The sequence below is a fragment of the Pocillopora verrucosa genome, chromosome 6, assembly GCF_036669915.1.
Source record: "Pocillopora verrucosa isolate sample1 chromosome 6, ASM3666991v2, whole genome shotgun sequence".
NCBI classification, from domain to species: Eukaryota; Metazoa; Cnidaria; class Anthozoa; order Scleractinia; family Pocilloporidae; genus Pocillopora; species Pocillopora verrucosa.
In genome coordinates, this window is record NC_089317.1 from 15,626,712 (window position 1) to 15,650,312 (window position 23,601).

The 23,601-nt window shown below is 37.6% G+C and overlaps 2 protein-coding genes across 2 annotated transcripts; one reads left to right on the forward strand and one right to left on the reverse strand.

Moving 5' to 3' along the window:
* Positions 1-2,966: 2,966 nt before the first annotated feature.
* Positions 2,967-7,045, forward strand: LOC131770216 (megakaryocyte-associated tyrosine-protein kinase-like). The gene is made up of 4 exons (XM_066168716.1): positions 2,967-3,168; positions 3,882-4,035; positions 4,219-4,364; positions 5,348-7,045. Exons 1-4 carry the CDS (start codon positions 3,146-3,148, stop codon positions 5,514-5,516), a joined length of 492 nt encoding a protein of 163 aa, XP_066024813.1. The 5' UTR covers positions 2,967-3,145; the 3' UTR covers positions 5,517-7,045.
* A 1,639-nt stretch (positions 7,046-8,684) lies between these two features.
* Positions 8,685-22,598, reverse strand: LOC131770209 (serine/threonine-protein phosphatase 2A 65 kDa regulatory subunit A alpha isoform). The gene is made up of 22 exons (XM_059085921.2): positions 22,471-22,598; positions 22,225-22,315; positions 20,886-20,932; positions 20,351-20,404; positions 18,578-18,628; positions 17,690-17,780; positions 17,390-17,480; positions 16,926-16,992; positions 16,164-16,352; positions 15,971-16,018; positions 15,526-15,640; positions 14,938-15,008; positions 14,318-14,403; positions 14,095-14,143; positions 13,297-13,348; positions 13,057-13,178; positions 12,196-12,256; positions 11,469-11,542; positions 11,274-11,354; positions 10,637-10,779; positions 10,343-10,434; positions 8,685-9,385 (listed from the first exon to the last, which is right to left on the reverse strand). Exons 1-22 carry the CDS (start codon positions 22,546-22,548, stop codon positions 9,378-9,380), a joined length of 1,761 nt encoding a protein of 586 aa, XP_058941904.1. The 5' UTR covers positions 22,549-22,598; the 3' UTR covers positions 8,685-9,377.
* Positions 22,599-23,601: the final 1,003 nt, after the last annotated feature.

A 23,601-nucleotide genomic window follows, 5' to 3' on the forward strand; every position in this document is an offset into this window, starting at 1 on the left:
AGGGTAATAAATCTTGCGAAATGACGGAAGCTACGCCGAAAACGACTCTGAAGAAAAAAACCAGAATCGACACTGTTATCCTTTTTAACCAGAAGCATACCACCTTCAAGAATTTAAGTACCTTGTAAGGCTGGTTTTATAGAGTACGAGATAAGCCAGTGTAATTTTAATGACTTGACTCCTCTGTTTATTATTCATTGTTCAGCGTCGACCTCCTCCTCCTCCACCTACGTTGGAAAGGGGAGAGATCACATCAGAGGAACCTTTGATTCAATTAAACCATCCCTACGTCAGTTGCCGTTATGAGAGGTCAGAATCATCGTCTCTAGTTACTGGAAAGGTAAGATCTAAGTCTCCCAATGCCGGGCGTAACCTGTAACGGACACTCATCACATCCAGGGCAAACAGCAATACTCCGAATCACTTCGTCCTATATAAACTTGGCCAGCTTCTTGCTAGAAAGGGCAATTTTCAATTGAGTGTTAAAAGTAATCTGGGATTGCATTGGCTTTGCCTAACTTCGCTCTGCAATTGGTCCAGAAAACTTGCACCTCTCTCAACCAATCAGATTACGACCTGGTCATTCGCGTGTCCCGCGCTTTAGGCAGTTTGGTTTTTTTTGCTTTTATTACTTTGAGTTCTCATTGGCTCTCGGGGGTGTATTCCTTTCGTCTGATTGGCTATTGTGATTCCTTTGGTTTTTGTTTTGCGACACTCAATCGAAAAGCACAATAAGCCGCCAAGCTCGATAATAGACATCACCTTTACATTTACAGTTTTCTCCCTATGCTTAAAAAAGTGGTTCAGCTAAAGAAACGTATGATTTCGGTTCAGTATTTCAGTGATGATCCTATGAACCTGAAGAACTATATTCGCAGTGGACAATGTGATCAAGGGACCGTACATGTGTTCTTGTCTCAAGTAGCATCTGCGCTGCATTATCTTCATACACAGCACATTGTTCATGGAAATCTATGCGCCGAAAATGTTACAGTTGTGGACCCCCACAAGGTAATATCTTTAGTAAGGTTGACTCACGTCACTCTTAAACCAACGGCTCTATTTGAGATTGAATTGTAGGATATTTAACAAACATCATAAGGTAGCAAACAGCCAACAGAGCGCTTGACTCAAGTTGGCTATAACCAATCTCAAATGGGAGAACCATTTATTAAATTCCGCACGTTAAGATATTACTGGGTAAGCTAAGTATATTTATTTGCGCTGAGTGTTATTTCTGTTTAAAAGACCGCAAGTTAAAGTTTTAAAAGCTAATTCGTTAAATTCAAGTTTAAGTTACATAACCACACGACGTGTGCTCCGTTGATGCACCAATTTGCGTAAAAATCAAACGGTGATAAATTTGAAAATCAAACCAAGATTATTTTCATGGAACACAAAATTCTGTAGATGTCTGGAGGGGCGTCCTAAGCTGCCGAAAATTATTTTACGTCTTTGTCAAATTCAGCTGTAAGGCTTTTGGGGTCCAGCGTTCTTTTGTAACCCTTCCTCCTTAGCAGAAATTTATTGATTGAAGAGAAAGTCACCGTTTATGACTCGCAATATTTCTAAATCTAAATTTATAATGATTCACTCTATTAATTATGTTTCGTCTTCGGTGTCTGACATATGCAAGAATGTAAGGTAGAGATGCTCAGCGCAGGGGATGTGATGAGTTGCAGATGCTATGACATAAAAAAATCTCACCAATGCTCATTTACCTCTAACTCTTCTATCTAATAGAACATTTACACAAAGTACAGAAATCTCAAAGCCAAACGCCAATCTCAAAATCCAATCGCCAAACACCAATCTCAAAGCCAGAAACGTTCAAGGGCACAAGACGTAATATTTTTGAAACAAGCATTCAACTATATTATTGGCAAGCGCAACTTTTATGCGTGGTTAGTTACAATGCCTTGCTAGCCTGCAAACCCGTCAGATTTTTCCGACGCTCTAGGGAAAATGTTATCACAGAGGCGACAGAGCCGCGAAACAAGAATTGGATCTTTTGGCCTGGCCAACTCGGGACTCGACCAGGGTTACCCAGCGAGAGAGGCTGATCTGGCTTTACAACCTATTACGTGTATGCACTTACAAACTGTATGCACTTACAAACATTTGACTGCGGTTGGGTTACTCTTTGCGGTGAACCGAAAAACAAACTAAATTAAGCGAAGTGACAATTGACGCATACATTTTCCATATAAGGTCAAACTTCGGTATATGAGCTTATAATCAGGGTCAAGAGAGCCGACTAAAACGCGTAAAATACAACATTCGTGGGCTGAGGATGTTAAAGAAGCGCCATTTCCTCGGAGTTTTTCCCTCTTATGCGGCGGAGTTATATATGAGCTAAGTTGAGGTGGACTTAATAAGTATTCAAATAAAATCACAGATAAAAGCATAGATAAATGAATAAAGAAACAAACAATGTTTTGAAATAATATTTCACAATTTTTTCGCCGCCGGGGAAGTGAACATTGTTGAATAGTTCCCGAGACAAAGTCAAGGGGATTATTCAACAATATTCACTTTGCCTTTGGCGAATATTTTTTTATTATAATTGCTCATGAACTTTCGAAGTATGTTGTAGATTCTGTAAATAAAGAAAGCATATTTTGTTGCAATTGTGCTGATTACTCGTACCAAGATAAGCACGAAGTTTTAAAAAGTTTATTTAAATCAATCAGCAAAAACTTCATATCTTTCTTTCAAAAAGTGTTCCGCCAAACTCAGTAGCATCTTTTGTGCTCTTCGCAATTGAATTTTCTTCTATCGGGTTTATCACTTCCCCGGAATTATTGACAAAACGCGAAGCAGCTATTTTGAAATTTAGCGTTCCTGCTATAATCGCCTCGCGCGAGGTGACTATAACGTGCCAATTCTCGACCAATCAGAGCGCGCGCATCTATATAATCACCAGAACACCTATACTTACAGTAATAATCGATGCAGTAATGACGGAATGATTGTGGTAATAAATAAGTGAGTGAACCCACGAAGGAGATCTTAACCATTCCGCATTTCTTAGCTGGCAGTGTTGATTGATATACAGGTTCAGGTCGTCTGTCTTGGTCAACCCAAGCGTCTGACCGTGGGAGCAGGTGAAGACACCAGCAAGGCTAGCTTTTTGCAAGAGGATATGCCACTTGTCTGTGTTCGCTGGTTAGCAACCCTTTAAGTTTTGTGATTGATTTCTTCCTTAAACTCATGCCTACAACTTATTCGCTAGAATTAATTTACAACGATATATATACATATTTTTCAGGAGTAGTTGCAATAGCGGAGTTTGTCCTGCTATCGATGAAACTTGTTACAACATTCCCCTTAAAAGTTACGGTTTACGGTCACTTTTTTTCTCGCGGAGAAAACGTTTGGTCGCTAAATTACCCACATTCAGCGATATTTTCCTCGTTCATCAGACATTTTTTTCTTTTTAGAGTTACCCATCTTGAAGACATGGCTCTGAGCAACGATTCCCTTGAGGCTCTATTGTGAAAATATTAGTGTAGATAGCTTGTTTTTCAATGAATACGTTGGACTTGTGGGCAAAAAAACTAACCAGAATGGAAAAAAAAAGATTGACTTAGCACCTCCTGAAGAATGTGTTCAAGCAATTGCTAATGGAATTTTACTACTAATGGACTGTTATTTATATCTCTGGTGAGATGAACATCGAGCAAGAGTTTGTAATCTCTTGCATCGATTCATTAACCGAGACCTTCGACCATTTAGGAACTTGGTAGATAATAAATGCCATCTTTTATTGATTTGTTCAATGCATGGAAGTTAGAAACTAGAGGTATAAATTATTACAATGGCTGAATTAGGGAGTACTGATTGCGATGCGATAGTGAAAATATCGATTGTCTTTTCAGGAGCGCACCAGAAGTGATTTCTAAAGGGCGGCACAGTCACGCTAGCGATGTGTGGTCATTTGGTGTCTTGGCATGGGAACTGTTTGCAGCGTTTTCATCTGGTGAAAACTTACCAGAGCGAAGGTTCCCCTATCACGATCTTTCAAACCACGAGGTATAAACGTCTTGCACTGTTTTTCTAAACAGCGCTTGATGATGAGCGCTGCTCAGCAAGTATTCAGTGACATTCGTGAAAGAGTGTAATACACTTAGTTGCAAAAAAGCCAAATGTGATTTTTTTTTAATATTCGTTTGATCATTGTAATCTAGTGCGACTTTTTTAAAACATTCTTTGCAGGTTCGTGCGAGTATTGAAAGCAACGAGCTCCTTCAAAAACCACGTTCCTGTCCAGAATGGATTGATATCATGATTCATGAATGTTGGAAATATCAAGCCGAGAAGAGACCACCGGCCATTGCGCTCTATGATTGTCTGACATGCAGGTAATTCATATTATATCCTGAATGAGAAAACGTAGTGCAAGCGTTTAATTACATGCAGATTTTAGAATAAAACAGGCACGTAAAAACTTTCAATTTCATTTTAAAAAAGCTACATATTTCCCGAGAACGCAACTAAAAATTATGCACATGAAGTTGTACTTTAAAGTACTTTTAAATTAAAATATTGCATTCAAAATCTTAAGATAATTGACATTTAAACTTGTGGATAGCATTAAAGTTTCTAGCTGCCGTCCGCGTATCAAAGACGTTGTACTTTAGCTCCCCAATACCTGGTGAAGGTGATCATGTTTGAACCCTGTGATAGGTCAGTTTAAGCGTCATGCCGTTTGAAATGTATAGGAACTGTCATTTGCACCACAGTCATAAAGTTCAATTCTAGTGTAGTACTACTAGTTATGCAGACGATTGTGTTCAGTTTTCTGTTGGAAAAAGTAATCTTTTACGTTATGATGACTACGTTCACCGAGTGGATGTCTTGTTTCTAGACTTCCGTTGCAGTTTTGAATTATTGGTTTGTGTCGTCAAATTCTGTCCGTAATCATCAGTTCATAATTCACACATCAAACCTTTGCTTCCTTTCCTGTCTAGTCTTAATAGTCACTCGTTTGGCAACAGATTTCATACATTCGGTAGTATTACCATCAGTGATATTTAAAGCAGTAATGATAATGATAATTATAATAATAATGATAGCATGAGTAATAATGGTAATTTTGATAGAGATGAAAAGAAGTAGGATGATGGTAAATTCTGAAGCAACTGATCTATGAAAAATGAAATTGCTACGATATAAAAAAAAGGAATAATGAAGAATGGTTGGGGGCGTGAACATATCTAATTCCGTCATAAAAGATCTGCGAGATAATTTGGGATGAACAAATAATGCTAGAACATAGCCCTCATCACTTCAGTCGTTGTCTTCATTGCCAACAAACAACCTCTAATATTATTACCAATTTTAGGGTGCCAAGGCAATCTTGGTTGATTAAACTGTGGATACAAAATCATAATAGAGAGGAGTGGCCTGATCTAACCATCTGTCAATCAGAGGATGCCCGTCACGTCTTAAAGGAAGAATGTCGTCCTCAGAGAGAGGACATCGAAAAGATGTGCCAGAAAGGCTTTGATTAGACGTACGAGCTACCCCCATCGTAAATTCCATTAGTACAATCAGTAGCTATACTTGCGAGCCAAAGTGAACATCAAACACAATGAGGTTCTGTCAGTATTAACTGAGTAAGGAGCATCGCCTGGCATGAAGCGTTGTGGAGTACATGACCAGCGGACTAAACAGTTCGTATCCAGACCTAACGACTATAAAATGTAAAATATAAAATATTGTATGGTAGAATATAATTTACAAGACGTTTGCGGAACACGCTCAAAATTGAAATATTTATTCCGTGATGCAGTCTGATTCAGGCTTTTGTAAACAAAGGTCAATATAGTTCTATTTAAAGTGAAGACATTCATGACATGTCTCTAATTTCTAAAGTTTTAGTTTAAGGCCTAAATCAAACTATTGCTGACACCGACGGAGTCTTCTTGGATGCCCTCTAGACTTACAGTCACTTTACTTTTTTTCGAAATCTAAAGACACGTTGATCTGAGCTGAACGTGAGCACACCAAGACTTGGAAATTACTGTCCAAAAAAACTTTTGACTTTATGGTTTCAATGCGCTAAGCGGGAAATTTACTTGTTAGCCTAAAATGTAATCGTCCTTTGCAAACCATCGGTGCAAATTGGACAGTGAGCAATGTTTCATCAGGCCTCCTCAAAACCATTCGAATGAAATAGGATAGTTTGTACTTTTGTAGACAATTTGATTTATTGATTTATTTGTTTTGCCTTAGCCCTGGCATGTTATCATTAACCCTCGAACTTATTGCAACAGAAGCTTTGTAAATAATTAGTGCAATCAACAGATATTTTATCATACTAAAGTCTCTAAAGATCTCTGTTGGCGAATACCACGCAATAGCACCAACTTTTTACTCGTCCTGTGCTAGAAACAAAAATGCAAGCGGAAAACCGTTTATTTCGCGTGTTTCATCGAGAATTAATCTTCAAGAGTTATTTTTAACGAAAGAAATGGCTTTTTAGCGTACCGGATTGGTAATTCTTGTCTGTCTTTCTCACTTTTTCGTTTTCTTTGTACTTGCTACACACGTGTATATATGTATACATGTACTTCACCCATCTGAATCTTCGATATCGTAATCGAGAGGAAGAGTGTGCGCATGAAGACCCTTTGCACATGCCACAGGCCGAGGAACCGGCGCTACATGCTTGGTTATAAACACGTTTTCGCCGGTTCCTGCACTCTGTCCCATGTTTCGATGCGATGCTGTCACTAAAATCTGAGCGGGAGGCGCCAAGTGGACCAACCACGTGAATGTGAACATACTCGTTTCTGGGCATCCGGGGTATCTGAACAATATTCAATGCGCATGCCCGGGCGCAGTGCCGCGGAACAGGCAGCTAGAGTGAACAGGGCCTCATTGTTTAAGCTTCCCTCTTCCCTCTCTGCGCAGACTTTTAACATTGCGTCTTTTCCTTCGATTGTTATCACTGTAATCTCCATCCCTGATCCTATCCGTTGTCATCCAAACTCGCGACTTTAGTACTAACATCTAAGTAGCTTAAAAAACGAATAAAAATAACCCTCTTGATCGAGATTGCTCAACAGTATTCTCTGACCTCGGGCAGAAGAATCGTTCAGTTTAATGCCTGATGTATTCATCAAAGAAACTGCATACATTTTAAATTTAATGTCGTTATTGATCTGCCGTTACAACAATTACGAGGCGGACATTTTGATAAGTCCTTGGTTATACTCTCTAGCGGATTGATGATGGCAAGAAAAACGCAATCATCAAAAACTGAGCGCAATCATCCGTGTTCATTACATGACTTTGTTAGGAGCGCGAGGTAATTCAAATTAACTGCTAACTAAATTTGATACAGTTCCACAAAAGTTGAGTAAACTTTCTCAGCAACTCAACCCGTCTAGAAGGTCATTACTTCCATATTAGGTAAGTAGTAAACCGTATGCAGATTGCTCAGAGTAGCCGAACTCTCTCTGAATATTAAGGTAATTCCTCAGTATTACACTGCGCATCCTGTACTGAGCATAAAAATCACTTAATCAGGCAAGCAAGAGCGCTTATTCGCGTAACTAGACTGCTTAAAGGAAAGCAAACGCTCTCCGTTATTAACTGGCAAGGCGTTTTTTTCTCTCCCGAGCATAACACCCCTTGCCACTTGTTTGTCTCTTCTTGCCCATACCTCTTGCTTAAGATGAATCCCCAGAAAAAAAGTTATCGAACAATATTTTCAACTTGCCTTGATCCTTACCAATGTCTGTTTCGAAAAATGCATTAAAAGGGATAGGTCACCGTGCTTGTTTAAGAGATATCATGAAGGGGCCAAACTTAACCCATTAATGCTTGCTCTGGCACCAATCACGCGCGTCATTGGTCTCAAAAGTATCACTTGAGAGACAACTTGATTGGTAGAAAGTCTCGAGCACGTTAAACTATTTAGTATGTAAATAGAAAGAGAGATGGTAAGTTTTGAGCTCGGCAAAGAAATAGATAAAGAAAAGCGTGGGACGAAGAAAAAAGTCTGTGTCCCCACGAGGAATCGAACCTCAGACCTTCGGATTCCGCTCTACGATGCTCTACCACTGAGCCCCAGAGAATCTACAGTGGGCGAGATCTATTATGAAGTTCACATGACTCATAGGGACTCAGAATTTTTTCTTTGTGCCACGCTCATGACAAGACGAAAAACATCTTTATCTATTTCTTTGCCGAGCTCAAAACTTACCATCTCTCTTATTGTATTAACAAATATGACGCTATCGACATTGCCGATCCTAGCAGTATGCAGGACGCGTGTCATATGAACTTCGTAATAGACCTCGCTCACCATAGTCTCGAGCATCGAAGCGCGGCATCCGAAGGTCCAAGGTTCGATTCCTCATGGGGACTCAGAATTTTTTTCTTAGTCCCACGCTCATGAGAAGACGAAAAACATCTTTATCCATTTCTTTACCGAGTCAAACAGTTAATAACGGAGAGCGTTTGTTTTCCTTTCCTATAAGCAGTCTAGTTACAGTGCCCAAACAACTTATTTTGAGATGGTTCTGCGACCTTAGTGCCAGTTATCGGGAAAAAAAAGGCGAAAACAAAACACCACACACAAAGTAATAGACAAAAAACAAAACAAAACAAAACAAAATTAAAAAAAAAAACAAACAAAGAGCAAACAAGTAACAAGAGTAGACTTTGAAGACAGCAAACTATAAGACTTTTAATACAATAATTGATGTTATTTCGTAGACACGTACAGTCAAAACGTCAGCTATACAGGTTTAATGATTACCAAAATAATAACAATAGCAATTATAAAATCTTCCACTCATACGCAATTTCCAACACAGTTAAACTTCTGTCTGAAACGTAACTAAATACCTCTCCAAACATCTAATTATTTCATGCTCGTGACGGTACTTTCCATCCAACTAAATCACAAACACAGGCAAATTAATTTAGTCCCATAGATTTATCTTATAAACAACACCAAAAGTCAAAGTCTTATTTCCAGCATTCCCGTCTCCTTACAAATAAAGGCAATTATATAAAAAAGTATTTTCCTTGGCAACATTCGAGTTAGTTGTACCTGTTCACGAAATAACATATCTGAAAGTGCGCTCGATTAGGGCTTTTCTCTTTTGTTGCGTCTCATATTAGTTTAACAATGGTCAGTTGATTAAGATGCCACCTAACGTCTACTTGAAATCATTCTATAAGATCACTGAGTCGGCCAAATCCTTGGATCACACATGCGTGGGCTGGATAAGTTTGAACGGTCGTCTGGTCAGGCCTAAGCTTTGTTATCAACGTAGTGTTATTTCAAGAGATAGGATGGTTCGGCTGCGGACAGGATATCGACAAATCTTGAACTAGACGACTTAAAGATGGTACTAGAAAACTGCGGAGAGAGAGAGAGAAAAAGGTTACCCTTAAACGCCACTACCTATAAAATGAACAGAAAGATGACCTATTCAATTGTTAATGGAAATTCTGTTGTTCGAAAACTCTCACGAGAAGTACCTAAGTTGATTTAAACCCTTTACTTTAAAGACGTCTAGGACTGCTCCAAAGGTAAAGTTGAAATATTTGTCATCATACAAACAAGCAGGCCCCGGTTGTTCGAAGGTTGGATAGCGCTATCCACTGGATAAAACTCTATTACCTAGATAGTTAGCATGTAGCTCCCAAGCTTTATCAAGTGGCATTAAGCTTATCGTCAACTATGATGTCAACGTTTGCGCACCCTAGCCACTGTAATTCCCTTACTGGATAACGACAATAATAAGAACGACGATTAATAACAACGATTAGTTACGACAATGACTTTAGTAATACTAAGGATAGTGGTAACACCGATGCTAGAAAAGGTAAAGCTGTAGTGGAAAACAAAATCTGGGTGACAACATTTGTGAGGCGGCGTGGCCGAGTTAAGGGTGCTGGAGTTGTTATCTGGTGATCCCGGGTTCAATCCCTCCTCCCTGCCATTCACTGGATTTGTTCTCGGTTACCCTGCTTTCAACTCTTCGGCTGCGCTGTGTAAATAGCCAACTAGTTTGCCTCCTGCCAATTGGGATTTTCAAGCACTTTATGCTTACTTCAGTCATTTGTAGGGCGCTAGTGGATAGCGATAGAAATAGCGGTATATAAATAAAGCCAGTATTATTTTTATTTAAAATTTGTGAATCATAAATTGGAGCGACATCGTTAGCACTGAATAAAGCAGGCCCAGTTCTGTATACTTCTTTCGGAGATCTACAACCTGCTACGCTTAACGTGATGGTATTTAAACATTTGCAATAATCCTTCGATTTCACAGAGAAACAGCCAAAGATGCTGTTGGAGGTAGAGACAGTACCTGTCAAAGCTTCCTGAGCAAAATACTTCACATCTGCATCAGCATCGCCATTCAGTTTATCAAGGACTGGTTTGATCTGTGATTTGATGGTACTGTGAAAACAAGATAACACACTAGAGATACTTCCCGTTGTATGAAGGAAGGTTTCATTGTGTTTGCCACAAGCAAGGGACAAATAAAACTATCTGAGTTCCCACGGAAGAATCGACCTCCTACCCATTTGGAGCGCCTACCAAAGGCTTCATCACGGCAATTAGCCAGCCTGAAGTTTTAGTTATTAACAAAACTACTCACCTCTCATCCAGAGCGGGTGCGATTTTTTGTAAAGTTTTTGCAACATTAAAGCGAACATTAGCGACGGAATCATCTGCTAAACCGATTACAACAGGAAGCATGAGTTTGACTACACTTTCGGGTCCCATAACTTCTGCTAAAACCTGTAGAGAAAAACATAAAAATATCAACAGGTATCACAATCATAGGACTGAGTAACCCCACCTATTTGACACCAATACGACATTGGGGAGCCAAAGCAGTCCCTATAGAGATATCTTGGAGGGCATCGACATAAATATTAACTTAAACTTGTCCAAAGAATTTCTCGAGAGGTTGAAGTGTCAGAGAGTAGCGTTAGTTCACAAAAAGAGTCATCTGCCCTTCGTGTTCCCGGTCTCCCACTACGCAAAATCAGGTGATTTGGCGTTGTTGCTATAAACGGAACGGATGGGAAATGAACAAAGTTTCCAAACGCATGTGAAGGGCCATTGGTAAGCTCACTAAATTGTAGGCTTCATCTCGTTCCCTTTACCCTTGCCGAAGTACTTTGCTGAAGGTATCTTTACATGTACTTGCAGAAAATTACCCATAATCAACATACAATTTCCATCCACATCCGCAGTGAACTGTAAGTACTACTACAAGACCAACTTACATTCACAGAGTATAGAGTAGTCAAACGATGAAGATAGTTTGTAGTTGTAGCCATGGCTAAAACCTTGGGAATAACTTGATTCTAGGATAAATAGAAAATAAAGATAAAAGGTCATGTAACATTCAAGGTTCATTATAACCTTTGCACCAGACCAAATTCAACTCGTTACTTCGATTATCAAATTACGCTCCTCACCTGCGCCCATTCAGCTCCAAACTTTTCAACTAACTTTTTGAGGTTTTTAGCAGCAGCTTCTCGTATGGCATACACTGATTGTAAAATAAAGTAATTGAAAGCAATGTTTGTTGACAATCTCATATTACAAAACAATATCCCCAAGTGTCACTACCATGCTTCCTTATACCCAAGGGCTCACTAATCATTCACATCCCATTTCCATTTAAGGCTTAAGTCAGTTTCCAGGCCAGATAGTCATTGTTGTTGGAGTTTACCCGGGTTTCAGAGGCGTAAGGCCTCAGCAGTGCTACCACACTCATGGATGGGAGGGTTACCCACCCTACTCCTCACCACTCATTTTGATAGGAATCCAGGCACTTTGACACTAGTATACTCTTGAGCAGAGAAAGGCAGGGGCAATAATAGAAATCTGCAAAAGATCCCAGGTTAAAACCTTTCACACTGATTTGTTTGTAAGAGTTTTACTACTCAGTCAGCTGGGATTTGTGAATACCAATTAAACAATTTAAATTCCATTTACTACATTTTTAAAGGAATTTAAGAGCTCCCTCCTGAGCAAAACAGTAACATAAATATCAACACATCGAAAAAAAAAACATGATTTACATTAATTTTTTCATTGTCCTTTATTATCAGTATTCAGGATGATGTCCTGTCTTGATTGAAGAGCACATTGCAACATTGCAAGAAGATATTAATTTACCTTAACCATCAAGCAACTCACCATGATCTACAAGCCATGTCATGCACAAGCTGTTGAGCTTCTCATCAAAGAACTCCACTCCCTGTAAGAGAAAAGACAGTTGTTCAGAATGCAATTATGATTCTCTGATTTCACAACATAAATTTTTTATTTCCACTGAACATTACTTATTTTCAATGCTAATTCCCAATTTCATGGCTGAATTGAATTTGATGTGAATTCATACTAAATTAGGTAAGCTACACCTTCATGGTATCAGATACAGACACTTTCAGGATGTCACTACTTCAGTGCCTCTCAGGGAGTCAGATAACATGTTGCTATTTTGCATTCTTTTGACAAAGGAGCTGAAAATATCCCACTGTTTGACAACCAAGCTTGACATGTTTAAAGCAGCACCATCCTTTCTGTTTCCCAATGCACTGCTGACACTGACATTTAAATCAACCAGCTCTCAACACTGGATCTTAATCAACTCCCAGAGGTGATTAAAATGTAACTTCCCCATAGTATCCATACATTGTCCAGCAAACAGATAATGAGAATACTCAAACTCATCAGGTAGAAGTTGCCATCTTTTTAAACCCCAAATCCTTGTAACTAATTTACAAGGAAATGTGTTGGAGATAGAGGGGAGAATTAACAATCAGATCTTAGGAGTTAGACAGTTAAGTATTGCTGATGATAAAGTATGTTTTTTTGCCAACCAACTCACAAGACCACTAGCAAACTCTTGAGGAGAACAACTTCCTCTTTTGTCAAACGCCATCATACTTCCCCAGATTAAGGATTGGTAAAAAAAAATCCAGAGGTCAGAAAGACACAAGAATTTAACACGATTTTAACCCTTGAGAGTGAAGAGAGTAAAGTTAAATAACATACCAACTGACTGGCTAACAATGGCATATACTCAATAATTGCCAGTCGCACACGCCATTTGGTGTCTCCGGCAAGCTCAAAGATGGCAGGAAGCAAGGACTGCGACAATTGGTTGACACCAATGACTGGAGAAAAACATTCAAATAATTCATAAGTAAGTCACAAATTGAACATATATTCATGTACTATATTGTCTTTTAAAAGCAAATAAAGATAATATAAATTCTTTAATTTCCACCTTACCTTGATTCACACAGTCCAGATTTGATATTATATTGAGACGGACTTCAGGAATCTGGAGGAAAGGGTTTATTGGGATGTATTATACTGAACTTGGTACTGTTAATTAGCATAATTACATACAGTCAAGCCTGTATTAAGCAGTCAACTATGGGAATGGCAAGGTGACCTCTCAATACAGCTTGATTTCTTAATATAATTGCTTCATATTTGTCCTAACAGTCCAAAAAAGAAAGATGATCTGCAATGCATTTAAGCCATTATATTTTATACTCAAACTATTAGCATTGATTTAGGGAGATGACATTGAAAGATTATTCTTAGTTTCATTTGAACGCTTCTGCTTTACATGTAAGTGACTATCCAATACACATGGAAGACAATAAAAACGGGCTGTTGGGACTCAGTCAAAGGTGACCACAACAGCTTAATAGAGGTAAAAATTTCAGTACTTCAAGGGCAAAAAATTTAGGACGTTAAATCAACCGGTTAATACAGGGTGACCACTCGATACAGGTTTGACTGTAGATATAGTTTAAATTTATATACTTACATAGCTCAAAAGAAAATAACCCACAAAGGATGTTAAAAGAAAAATGAAAAAGTTATCTTTTGTCCCTTCAATCTTTTACCCTGGTTTATCATACCATACATTCTGTAACTGTAACACAGACATCCATTTTGCAAGTCTTGAAAATAATTATGATGTAATAGTTTTAAGCACAAATTGAGGAATCAGCTTCAGCTAAGTCCCTGTTTTTAAATGTGAACAGGAGAACGTTTAAAGAACAAACACATTACCTCATCTTTTAACATAGTGAGGAACAGAGGAAGAAGATGTTCAATGGTGCTGAAAAGATAACCAAAATGTTGGCATTAATTAGCAGAAAACTAACACAGCAACTACATGAATAGATGAACCGCATAGCATTAAAAAAGAAAATAATAATACCAGAACACATTCATTTGTTCACTAGTGTGAAAAACTACTGTAAAACTAAACAAAAACATTAACCATACATACTTATCCTTTCCCAACATTGGTGAGAGTCCCATAATAACAGACGCTAAAGCAGATTTAACATGTTGATTTGGATCCATGACCAAGTCCTTAACACAAAAGCAATATTAAACAATGTTTCATGTAAAACTACAGTACACTCTTGACAACACAAAATGTATCATTTATCACCTAAATTTCACAACACTGTCAAAAACTAAAAATACTTATATTCAAGGATGTTTTGATAGGCAAAGGCTGCATTATTATCTGATCAATGGATGACTCTAGCATTTTCTTAGTGGAAGGTAATGGTTCTCAAAATCAGCCAGCCAGCATTAGAATCTGTAGGTTAAGAGATCTTCTTAAAGAAATCAAAACATGCTTCACTGGCAATGCTTATGGAAAAGTCAAGTTCTGACATGATAAAAAATATGATCTTGCAATGCTATTTCTGGACAAAAATGTTGCACAGCTTCACATCACTCATAAGCTTCTTTTGCCAATTAGATTTTACCTGCATCAACTATGACATAAATGTCTATAACACTGATTAAATATAACTATATCCGACCTGAAAGCACTTAATTTTAAAATTAATTATCATCATTTGAACTGAAATTTATGTTCCAAATGCATCATACCTTGACACAAGGAAGTAAATTTGTCATCAAGACTTGTTCACGGACATCTTCAGGGACTTTTTCAGCAAAATCTACCGAAAGAGGGAGTTTGTGAAACACACAGAACAATATTAGAATACTGCCTACAAATGAACTTGCAAATGACATTGTCTATTATCCCAAGGTATTGATGTTTTATTATTCCAGACTGCTGCCTACTCCCCAAAAAGGAATACAAAAAAGAAAGAAAGAAAAAAATATTGAGGATAATAAATTTTTCTAAATGTGCATGTATAGTATGATGAAATAAGAAATTTCACATTCCTTCTTCATCAGTACAGTATAAGCTTCCCATGAATAACAAATTTCACTTCAGAGGTAATGTGAAGTCTACTAGTAATGATGGAGAAATCAATCAAAAAACAAACTGCATGTAAGCTATCTCTTGAGCTGCATTATTTTGTAATCTGTTATTAGGTAACACTAACTCCTTGGTATCTTGAACCCTGTTTTGCATCAGCTTCAGTTAGCAGAGTTGTACTATAATTATATCAGCAGTAAATAATAAGAAGAAAAGAAGTACCAAATTTAGAAAAACTTCAATTCTACCTTTGACTTTTCCTGCAGCAGCAGCTCTGACTTCTGCCTCACAGTCTTTAAGTAAACCTTGAAAGGCTGGTACCAGGTCAGTCTTGGTGATCTCAGATCCCACAGCATTTTGCAACTAAACCAAGAGGAAAATAAGATGAAGTACTTGGTTCTGATGTAAAATCTTGAGTTTTATGATTACATTCACAGGTATCTCACTTTTCAGAAGAACAAATCTGATGAACCAAATGAGACTCACATGTATGTTGCTTACACCTTTTACGAAGCAAAACAACATGAACCTAGTGCTTTAATAACAGATTAATGATACAAATGTACATGTAGACATCTACTCTGAGCTTAACTTTGGGAACTTCAATTTAAGTTATTATCAATGTTTGTACCTATTTTGTCCAGTGTTATAGCACACTAAACATATACAAAGTCATACAGCATACATGCTAACCTCAGTGAATTTGTCTGCAACCATGTAACGTACTCTCCATGATTTGTCCTTGAAAACAATGAAAAGCAAGGTCATTAAGGGAGTAGTCTTTTTGAAATTGTTCAACACCATTTTTTCATTCAAATTCTAACCAGATCTTTTCAAGTAATTTTATTCTTTGAAGCACTATCAACTTAATAGTCATGTACATTACCTGTGCAGCAGCTCTCACTGTAGGCATAAGCAAAGTCTCTTTATCCTCATCAGGCAGGATTGAAGCAATATTTGAACAACCCTCAACAGCTAGCAACCTAACAGAGTCTTGTTCATCACTGGCTAAGTTATTGAACAATGGAACAAGATCTGATTTGACAAACTCCAGCTCCACACATTTTGCAAATTCCTTAAATCAGAACAAACCAAGATTATCAGTGAACAAGGACTTCTGGCAATTGAAAAAAAGCATCAAAATTTAGGTATTACTTGTGACAGAAGCAAAAGTGTTTTTAAAAAGCCAGTATCTGATTTCCACATAGATCACCTAACTACAATTTGAGTGTCAATAAAGATTTCTCAGGGAGAAAGCAGCCACCTTGGAAGATGCTGGGACATTTATAGAGATGGGATTCACAACAGTTGCATATATGGTGCCTTATTGTGTACTTCAGTATTAAATACTTTAAATGAATCTATATTTCATTCTTATAATTTAGATATCCACTTTATAGAGGTTGAGAGGTTGAGAGGTATAAGTGAGAATAATAATAAAAAAAACAAGCATCACATTTGTGACATGTATGATGGAAAATTAAGTCTTTCTCAGAAAATTGTTATCAAAAGGATAATATTGTGCACACTAAAACTTTGGGTAGAATGTAGTGTAAAAATGATCTTTGCTCTTTAGCTCATGCCCTGTTACCACACACATTGAAGCTAACTACTGTACAGTTTTGTTGTTTAATATAATTCAACTTACACCAAGTTTTCCAGAAGCTGCTCTTCTAACCATGGGTGTATCATCTGCACACAAACTTTTAAAATGGCTGCAAAGAGGTCAAACATATCATTACATAAGCTAGCAATACATGTCAATAAAGATAAGCAAAGACTATTATTAAAAATAAACCATTGAGCTATGTCAAAGATGCAAACAATTCCAGGTCAGTCTCTGTCTTTATATAAAGAATAAACTTGGGATGCTGTAAAGGAACATCATAATGAGGTCCATTTGTATCTGTGCCGCTCAGTACATGTACATCTCATCAGTCTTAAAATATCCTAGCAATGTTTTTTGTGGAAGATGATGTTATTCAAGTGAGTGACAATGCAGGTGCACCCACAAAAAAGATCTTCGAGTGCTCCCAATAGAACTGTAAACTATGACCTTCTTATTATTACTTCAAAAGCTCTACTACTGAGCTATAGGAGACACTTCTTTACCTTCTCAGTTCTGCTTTTAGGCTTGCATTAATGCGAGCATATGCTACTGCAAACAGCCCACAAGCTGAAGTTCTGGAGGTAAACCAATCTCCTGAAAATGGAGTAAAAGTTTTAATTGACACTCAATTAAATAAACAAAAAACAGCTTTCATTTTCCTGTTCAGTTGTGATCATCACTACATTGTTTTCAAAACAAGGTGTTTGTAAGTGCTTTGTATTAACAGAGGTTTTCAAATGTGAAGGTACATTCTGAAGATTACTTTTGAGCCTTAAAAAAAAACAACAACAAACCATGCATACCTTGTGATAACCTCTTAACTAGAGGAACAAAATGATTTTCTAGGTCTTGTGTTGAATGATCAGCTGCAATAGTTCTTAACGATTCAACTGCCTGTGAGGGAAATTTGAAGATGGATTAAATCTTTGTCTATTTAAAAAAGACTTAAAGCTTCTCACATCAGAAATTATAGAGGAATAAATAAAGTTAAGGGATACTTTGAAGTTTATCCAGGGGTAATTTTATCAAGCCCTGAGTTTTTTGTGCTTTTCCTGAGATAATACTCACTTCTACACCATTGAATTTTTGTAATGTCCACAGACTCAGCAATTCATGAATGAGAAAATATTCAAGTTTAAGAATTCAAGTACCCTTATTTCTACTGCCTCACACAACTTTTCAAATCCCACAAGAATAAATAACAAAGAGATGTCTGGTATTGTTTTTCAATATTTCTCCAAAGATATTTGAATATTTCCTATCAATGTTTGTTGAAAGGCCAAAAGGTAGATATTCCACATAAAGTACTGAAACCATGCTGCAACTGAATTTAAAAGTTAAAGTTTCTAAAAATTTGAAACTAGTTTTACAAGTCATGCAGACTATAATAAAACTCTAATAAATAAAAAACTATACACCTATACTTATGATACCCTGAGTACAAGTTGCTGTATGAAATTTATTTCAGATTTAAATGATTTTATTTGAGTTTGATTCATATCTGACCATTACACCTCCAACACAATTGAAATATTGTACATGTTTGTATGAATCACATTGGCTTCATATCATTTCAATCTGAAATTCATGTCAAATTGAAATAAATGCAAACTGCATGTTGCAACTGAAGACTCAATGAAAGTATAGTAAAGAAAAAAAGAGGAGAACAACATCTTATTATAGAGCTTTACCTTATCCCTAACCACTGTTTCTTCCACAGTTGCTAAACTCTCAAGTGGAGGCTAGATAACAAAACGATACATTGAAATTAAGAGCTACATCAAACAACCTAATGGTACATATTATCACTTCTTTAAGTGATACTGGTATTCAATTATGCATGAAGCCACAAGAGGTAATGATCCTTCTCCAGGCTCACTTTTGATAGTTAACCCTTTCACTCCTGGCCTGGCCGAAATCGGCCAACTGGAAACTTGTTGTCATTCCCAAACCAGCCAAAACCAGTCAAAAAGAGCCATTGTTTTCCCCTTCTCTCCCCTCCCCCATCAAAGAATATAAGCTTAGTAAATATTTGCTTATTGTTACTATGGCAACAGTGAAGATCAATTTCTTGGAAAGAAATGATTGAGCAATGTCGTCCGTGAGTGTATAAAACCACTTAGTTCATTATCAAATTGGACTTGATAAAGCAAAGAAACTCTACCTGGTGGCTATTTGCTTTATCAGCTCCAAATCGATAATAACCTAAGTGGAATAATGATGAGGTAGGTAGATCCTTTACAAATTAGTTTCAGTAAATACAGGGTGATTTTTGGTGATTCAGATGAGGAAGGCACCAAAGATATTGATTTTCTGGGTATTGATGAGGATGACGAGGAAAGTGATGAAGTGAACAGTGAAAGTGGCAATGAAGGAGCCTCGGACAGTGACAGTGAAGAAGAAGAAGAATGATGGACAACTGACCTCAGTAACATTGTTGTTGACAAATTTTCAGCACAATCTGGAATTGTTGTCAAAATGGGAGTCAACCCCAAAGCTGATGATTTTTTTGGTTTGATGTTTGATGAGGATCTTTTTGAGAAAATCAAGGAGGAGACACACCACTATGCTTGCATGATGTTTGCAAACCCGAAGTGAAAGCTTACTTTGTGGGTTATCATGGGGATGCATATTCTTCCCAAGGTTGCTGACTACTGATCAACAGACAGTGCCTGATAAATGGCTACTTGTATCAAAAGTGAGCTGTGAATCAAGTACTGGCCCAAGAACCCAGAAGAAACCACAAAGCGATTCATGAAAAAGGCCAAAAGAAAGAATGTGTGCAGTGCAAATCTGCTGGTAGAAAAACACCGAAAGGCTATCCAGTCAAAACAAGAAATAAGTGCCAACAGTGTGGTGTTAGGTCATGCAAAGTACGGTGCTTTGCCAATTATCATAGTGAAGACACTTGAACATAAAAATTGATTCTATAAGTCTTAATTTCCAGTTTTTTCAATGAGCAGATCATATAAATATGCAACAGAAACTAAAAGTGTCATTCACTTATTCATTTAATTGTACACTTTGAAGTTTTAAACTTGTATTTTGGTCTTTTGACCCACCAGGAGCTTGGAACTCAGACTTTCGTAATGGCAGCAAATTCAAATTTTCGTTACAAACATGAAGTTTGATGGGACCTATCTTCAACAGCTTTGTTTAATTGTGTATTTTCAGATTTCCATGAGAAAGAAAAATGTTTCAAAATAAATTTCTATTGATCAGTTGGGTCTATAATGGCCCCCAAATTCTACTGAGCATGCATGTTTTGATTTTGGTTTAATATTTTGTGCAACTGCTCCAATTAGCTCCAGGAATAAGAGGCAGTTAGACTGTGAGACCTCCAAGAGTGAAAGGGTTAACTGCTAATTTGTTTTACCATTGGAGGTTACCTTTACAAAAAGTACTAGTATTTCTTAATATGATTTTCAATGCTCCTTTAAGGGTACACGACAGGAAATACATACCAGTAAACAATGTACAAAGTCTGGACCTCCAACTAAAGGGGTAAAAGAACCAAGCTAAAAAACAAAACATAACAACAACAAAAACTTCAGTAAATAAATTATACAATATGACCTTGCAGAGTAAGAAATTCATGTAACAGCGAGTTAGCCAAATTGGGTCTTACAAGAATGCTAAGTGGCCCAAATTGACCTTTGGGAATAGCCAAAGAAGTTGACATAAGTGTTGGATAGTTGCAATTGTACCAATGAAATTATAAGGTTAACTGCTGCTTAAAAGCCCTAGGCCTCTACCTTAAAGTAAAAGTTTAAGGTTGCCTTATGAATGTGGGAAGAGTGGGGGGAGGGGGTGGGGTGCTAGAATCTGGAGGGAGGGAGGGAGGCTAAGAAACTGAGGGTGCTTATAGTAAAAAGAAATTATGACAAGCAACAAATGTCACAACATTTACAGTGAATGTATGCTTTTCACTACATTTTTTAAATTAATATTTTAAGTTTTATAAATAAAAATAATCCAATAATTTATATAAAAAAGTACCTGTTCTGCAAGTGCTAAAAGGACCTCATCTTCATCATAAATTGTGTCTAAAGTGACAAAAAAAGGAGGAGAAAATTTGATCTGAGGCCTCATTCCTCCATTGAATTTACACTCATTAGAACATGTTCGTGGAGTACTGAATAAAAGAATGCCCATCTGATTTCACAAGTCCTTATCCAATTGTGCAATGGCCTTGATTTTTCTTCTTATTGTACAGTGGGTAGAGAGGGTGGGGCAGGCACTACTGCAAGCAGGTGTGGGAAAAACATTTGCACAGAGCCTTCAGAGTGGACAATAGTTTTATTCTCTTTCAACATTTCTTGGACAGAATGATCTTGTTTGGTGGATCAGTGTACCATAAGAAGAAAAAACCTGTTAAGTGCCACATGTTATAAAACCATTCAAGTCAGTTTCTTTGTTTCAGATTATGACAACGAATTCAAGAAAAAGAAATACAATTATCAAGATTGGTAAGAAAAATTTAAGACCAACAAAAATTAGAGTCCAACAAGTATAAGGAACACAAAGCTGTTCTTAGCTTCAAAAATAGTTGCTGCTAATGTAAACAATAAGAGTTGCAGTCAGCTTATGATTCACACCAGACTAGGAAGCCAAGAGGTTCACATTACAATACTCGTATGGTACATGTACTTTACTGTAAGATTTTAGCAAATACTGTAACGAATCTGCAATGCTATCTGTATCAGGTAATTAACGGTAACTTCTTCATGTGTACCCGACTGATTTACATGGCTATCATTTCAAAACATTCCGTAAGTCACAATAATACATTCACCTACAACAAGCAGCTAAAAATTTCGTACTTATGGATCTTGGCCCACTCATATGAGTGTACAGTTTGAAATACTCCTACTTTGTATTCTATGAAGACAGTTCAAAGATAGCTTTTGCCATCTAAACTTGATTTAATTAAGTCCTTACTGATTTCTTGTCTTTCGGTTAAATAGTTCTGCTTTTCTTTTTAATAAATCACATCACGCTCTCATCGAAAGCAAATGTTAGTTTCCAAGACATCGATTGCGAACTCTCCACAACGATCACCATCAAATTTACACATAATTCTTCCTTTCAAGTCAAAATTGCATCTTTTCCAAATAGACACCAAAATCACTGCAATGGGTTAAGATACAACGGAAAAGTATGTATCACACAACAAAGGAAGTGCTTTTTCCCTTAGATATGATACAAAAACCTTCGTATAAGACTTAGGTCAAACCCCGATCGTAGAATAGACCTAAGCACCGTACTGCATGGATGGAAGAATTTCTTAAACAATTTTTGCAATAACAGACGAGGAAAGTGTAGTATTTTAACTTACCGGTTAGAAAAGGTATGAGTTCACTTCTCGTTCTTTCTACTCCCAAAGCCAAGGCGATGGTCGAAAGTTTCTTGATGGAGTTCAGCCGCAACTACAGAACCATTTTACGAAAGTCAAATTACAAAACAATTCAGGTCGACATCGCAGAAGGCTCGAAGTCAGACTCAAACAGAATCATAAAATGTGACCCAAAACCGTTAAAAAAAGAAGAAAAAATAGAAGAAATAATATGGTTTCTTTCCTCACTTGAACATCCTCGTTTCGAAGCTCATCTATCAGTACAGCGATCGGGTAAAGTGAATCATCTCCGTCTCCTGACGCCATGTTATCAGTCGGCAAAACCCTTGTCGTTGCCGCTCTCGAGCCCGCTTGCAATTTACCCGTCAACACTTTCGCGCAAAATTATTCCTGTGTTCCTGGTTTTCAGTACTTGCCGATGTTGACCGCGCACGATCTCGAGCTAACCCGAACAAAAACCCGAACTTTTCCCGAGCCGGCAACTAGGTCATCGTGTGGCCCTAAGAAGACTGTGGCAAGAACACATCGGATGGGCACATTGACTCTGGTCAATAAAGTCCTGAGGTGAATGACCTACCTTTCGATCGGCTTTAAGGAGGCATTCAGCTCATTTATTAGGTAGTTCGTAGCTTCTTGAGCTTTTTTTTTCTAGTAATCGTCGACCTTTTGCGGTTACTTCCTCATTATTACAGGCCAAACTGAGCTAATTTTTTTCTAGCTAATTAGCATTGACTAATCGTCTGGATGTAGAGTGTACGCAACAGAGAAACATTTACTTCAGGAGTGGTTTTATGCGGATAGGGGGATATTAAACCCAGAAAATATCTCATATTTCTTTAGAATTAGAACTAACGGCTACACTGGCTCACAGTTTTGTGCAGCAAACACTTTCATGTGAAAAATCAAGCAGCCAGCTCACGATAAAGGCAGATCTGGTTGTTAGTACAGTCAGACAGTGGTACTTGATCTTACTGAAGGTTAAACACACAGCTGTATAGTTAGGGATTTTGTGCGCGCTTTGAGACGTTGAGAGGTGAAGCTTAGGTGAGACAAGCGGCCAAGCCACGAGAGTTACAAGCCACTCGTTTGTGCCGGTCAATCGCCTTTTTTTTCTAAAGAGCCTCCAAGTAAACTGTAGCTACTCGGGCTCAAATTTAAAAGAACAGAATATCATAGTCGTATCGTGATCGTTGGAGCTATCGCAATGCTCAAATTGTCTGCGCCCCAGTAACCAGAGGAAGATGGAGACTTGGAAGAGGCCGCGTATAGAACGCGGCTTGACCCATACTTTCTCATTATATTTGTACGCTACTATCACGCCTCGTTTATTAACTGATTGCTTAGAACAGGTCAGTGTAG

What these genes read in the sequence shown, in the direction of transcription:
- LOC131770209 (XM_059085921.2), bottom strand. Translation starts at nt 22,548, where the DNA reads ATGGCGTCAGGAGACGGAGATGATTCACTTTACCCGATCGCTGTACTG. An exon ending in TTGGAGCTGAATGGGCGCAG is followed by an intron (nt 11,355 to 11,468) that starts GTGAGGAGCGTA and finishes TATTTATCCTAG; the next exon opens with AATCAAGTTATTCCCAAGGT. An exon ending in GCACCCGCTCTGGATGAGAG is followed by an intron (nt 10,435 to 10,636) that starts GTGAGTAGTTTT and finishes TTGTTTTCACAG; the next exon opens with TACCATCAAATCACAGATCA.
- LOC131770216 (XM_066168716.1), top strand. Translation starts at nt 3,146, where the DNA reads ATGCCACTTGTCTGTGTTCGCTG. An exon ending in ACGATCTTTCAAACCACGAG is followed by an intron (nt 4,036 to 4,218) that starts GTATAAACGTCT and finishes CATTCTTTGCAG; the next exon opens with GTTCGTGCGAGTATTGAAAG. An exon ending in TATGATTGTCTGACATGCAG is followed by an intron (nt 4,365 to 5,347) that starts GTAATTCATATT and finishes TACCAATTTTAG; the next exon opens with GGTGCCAAGGCAATCTTGGT.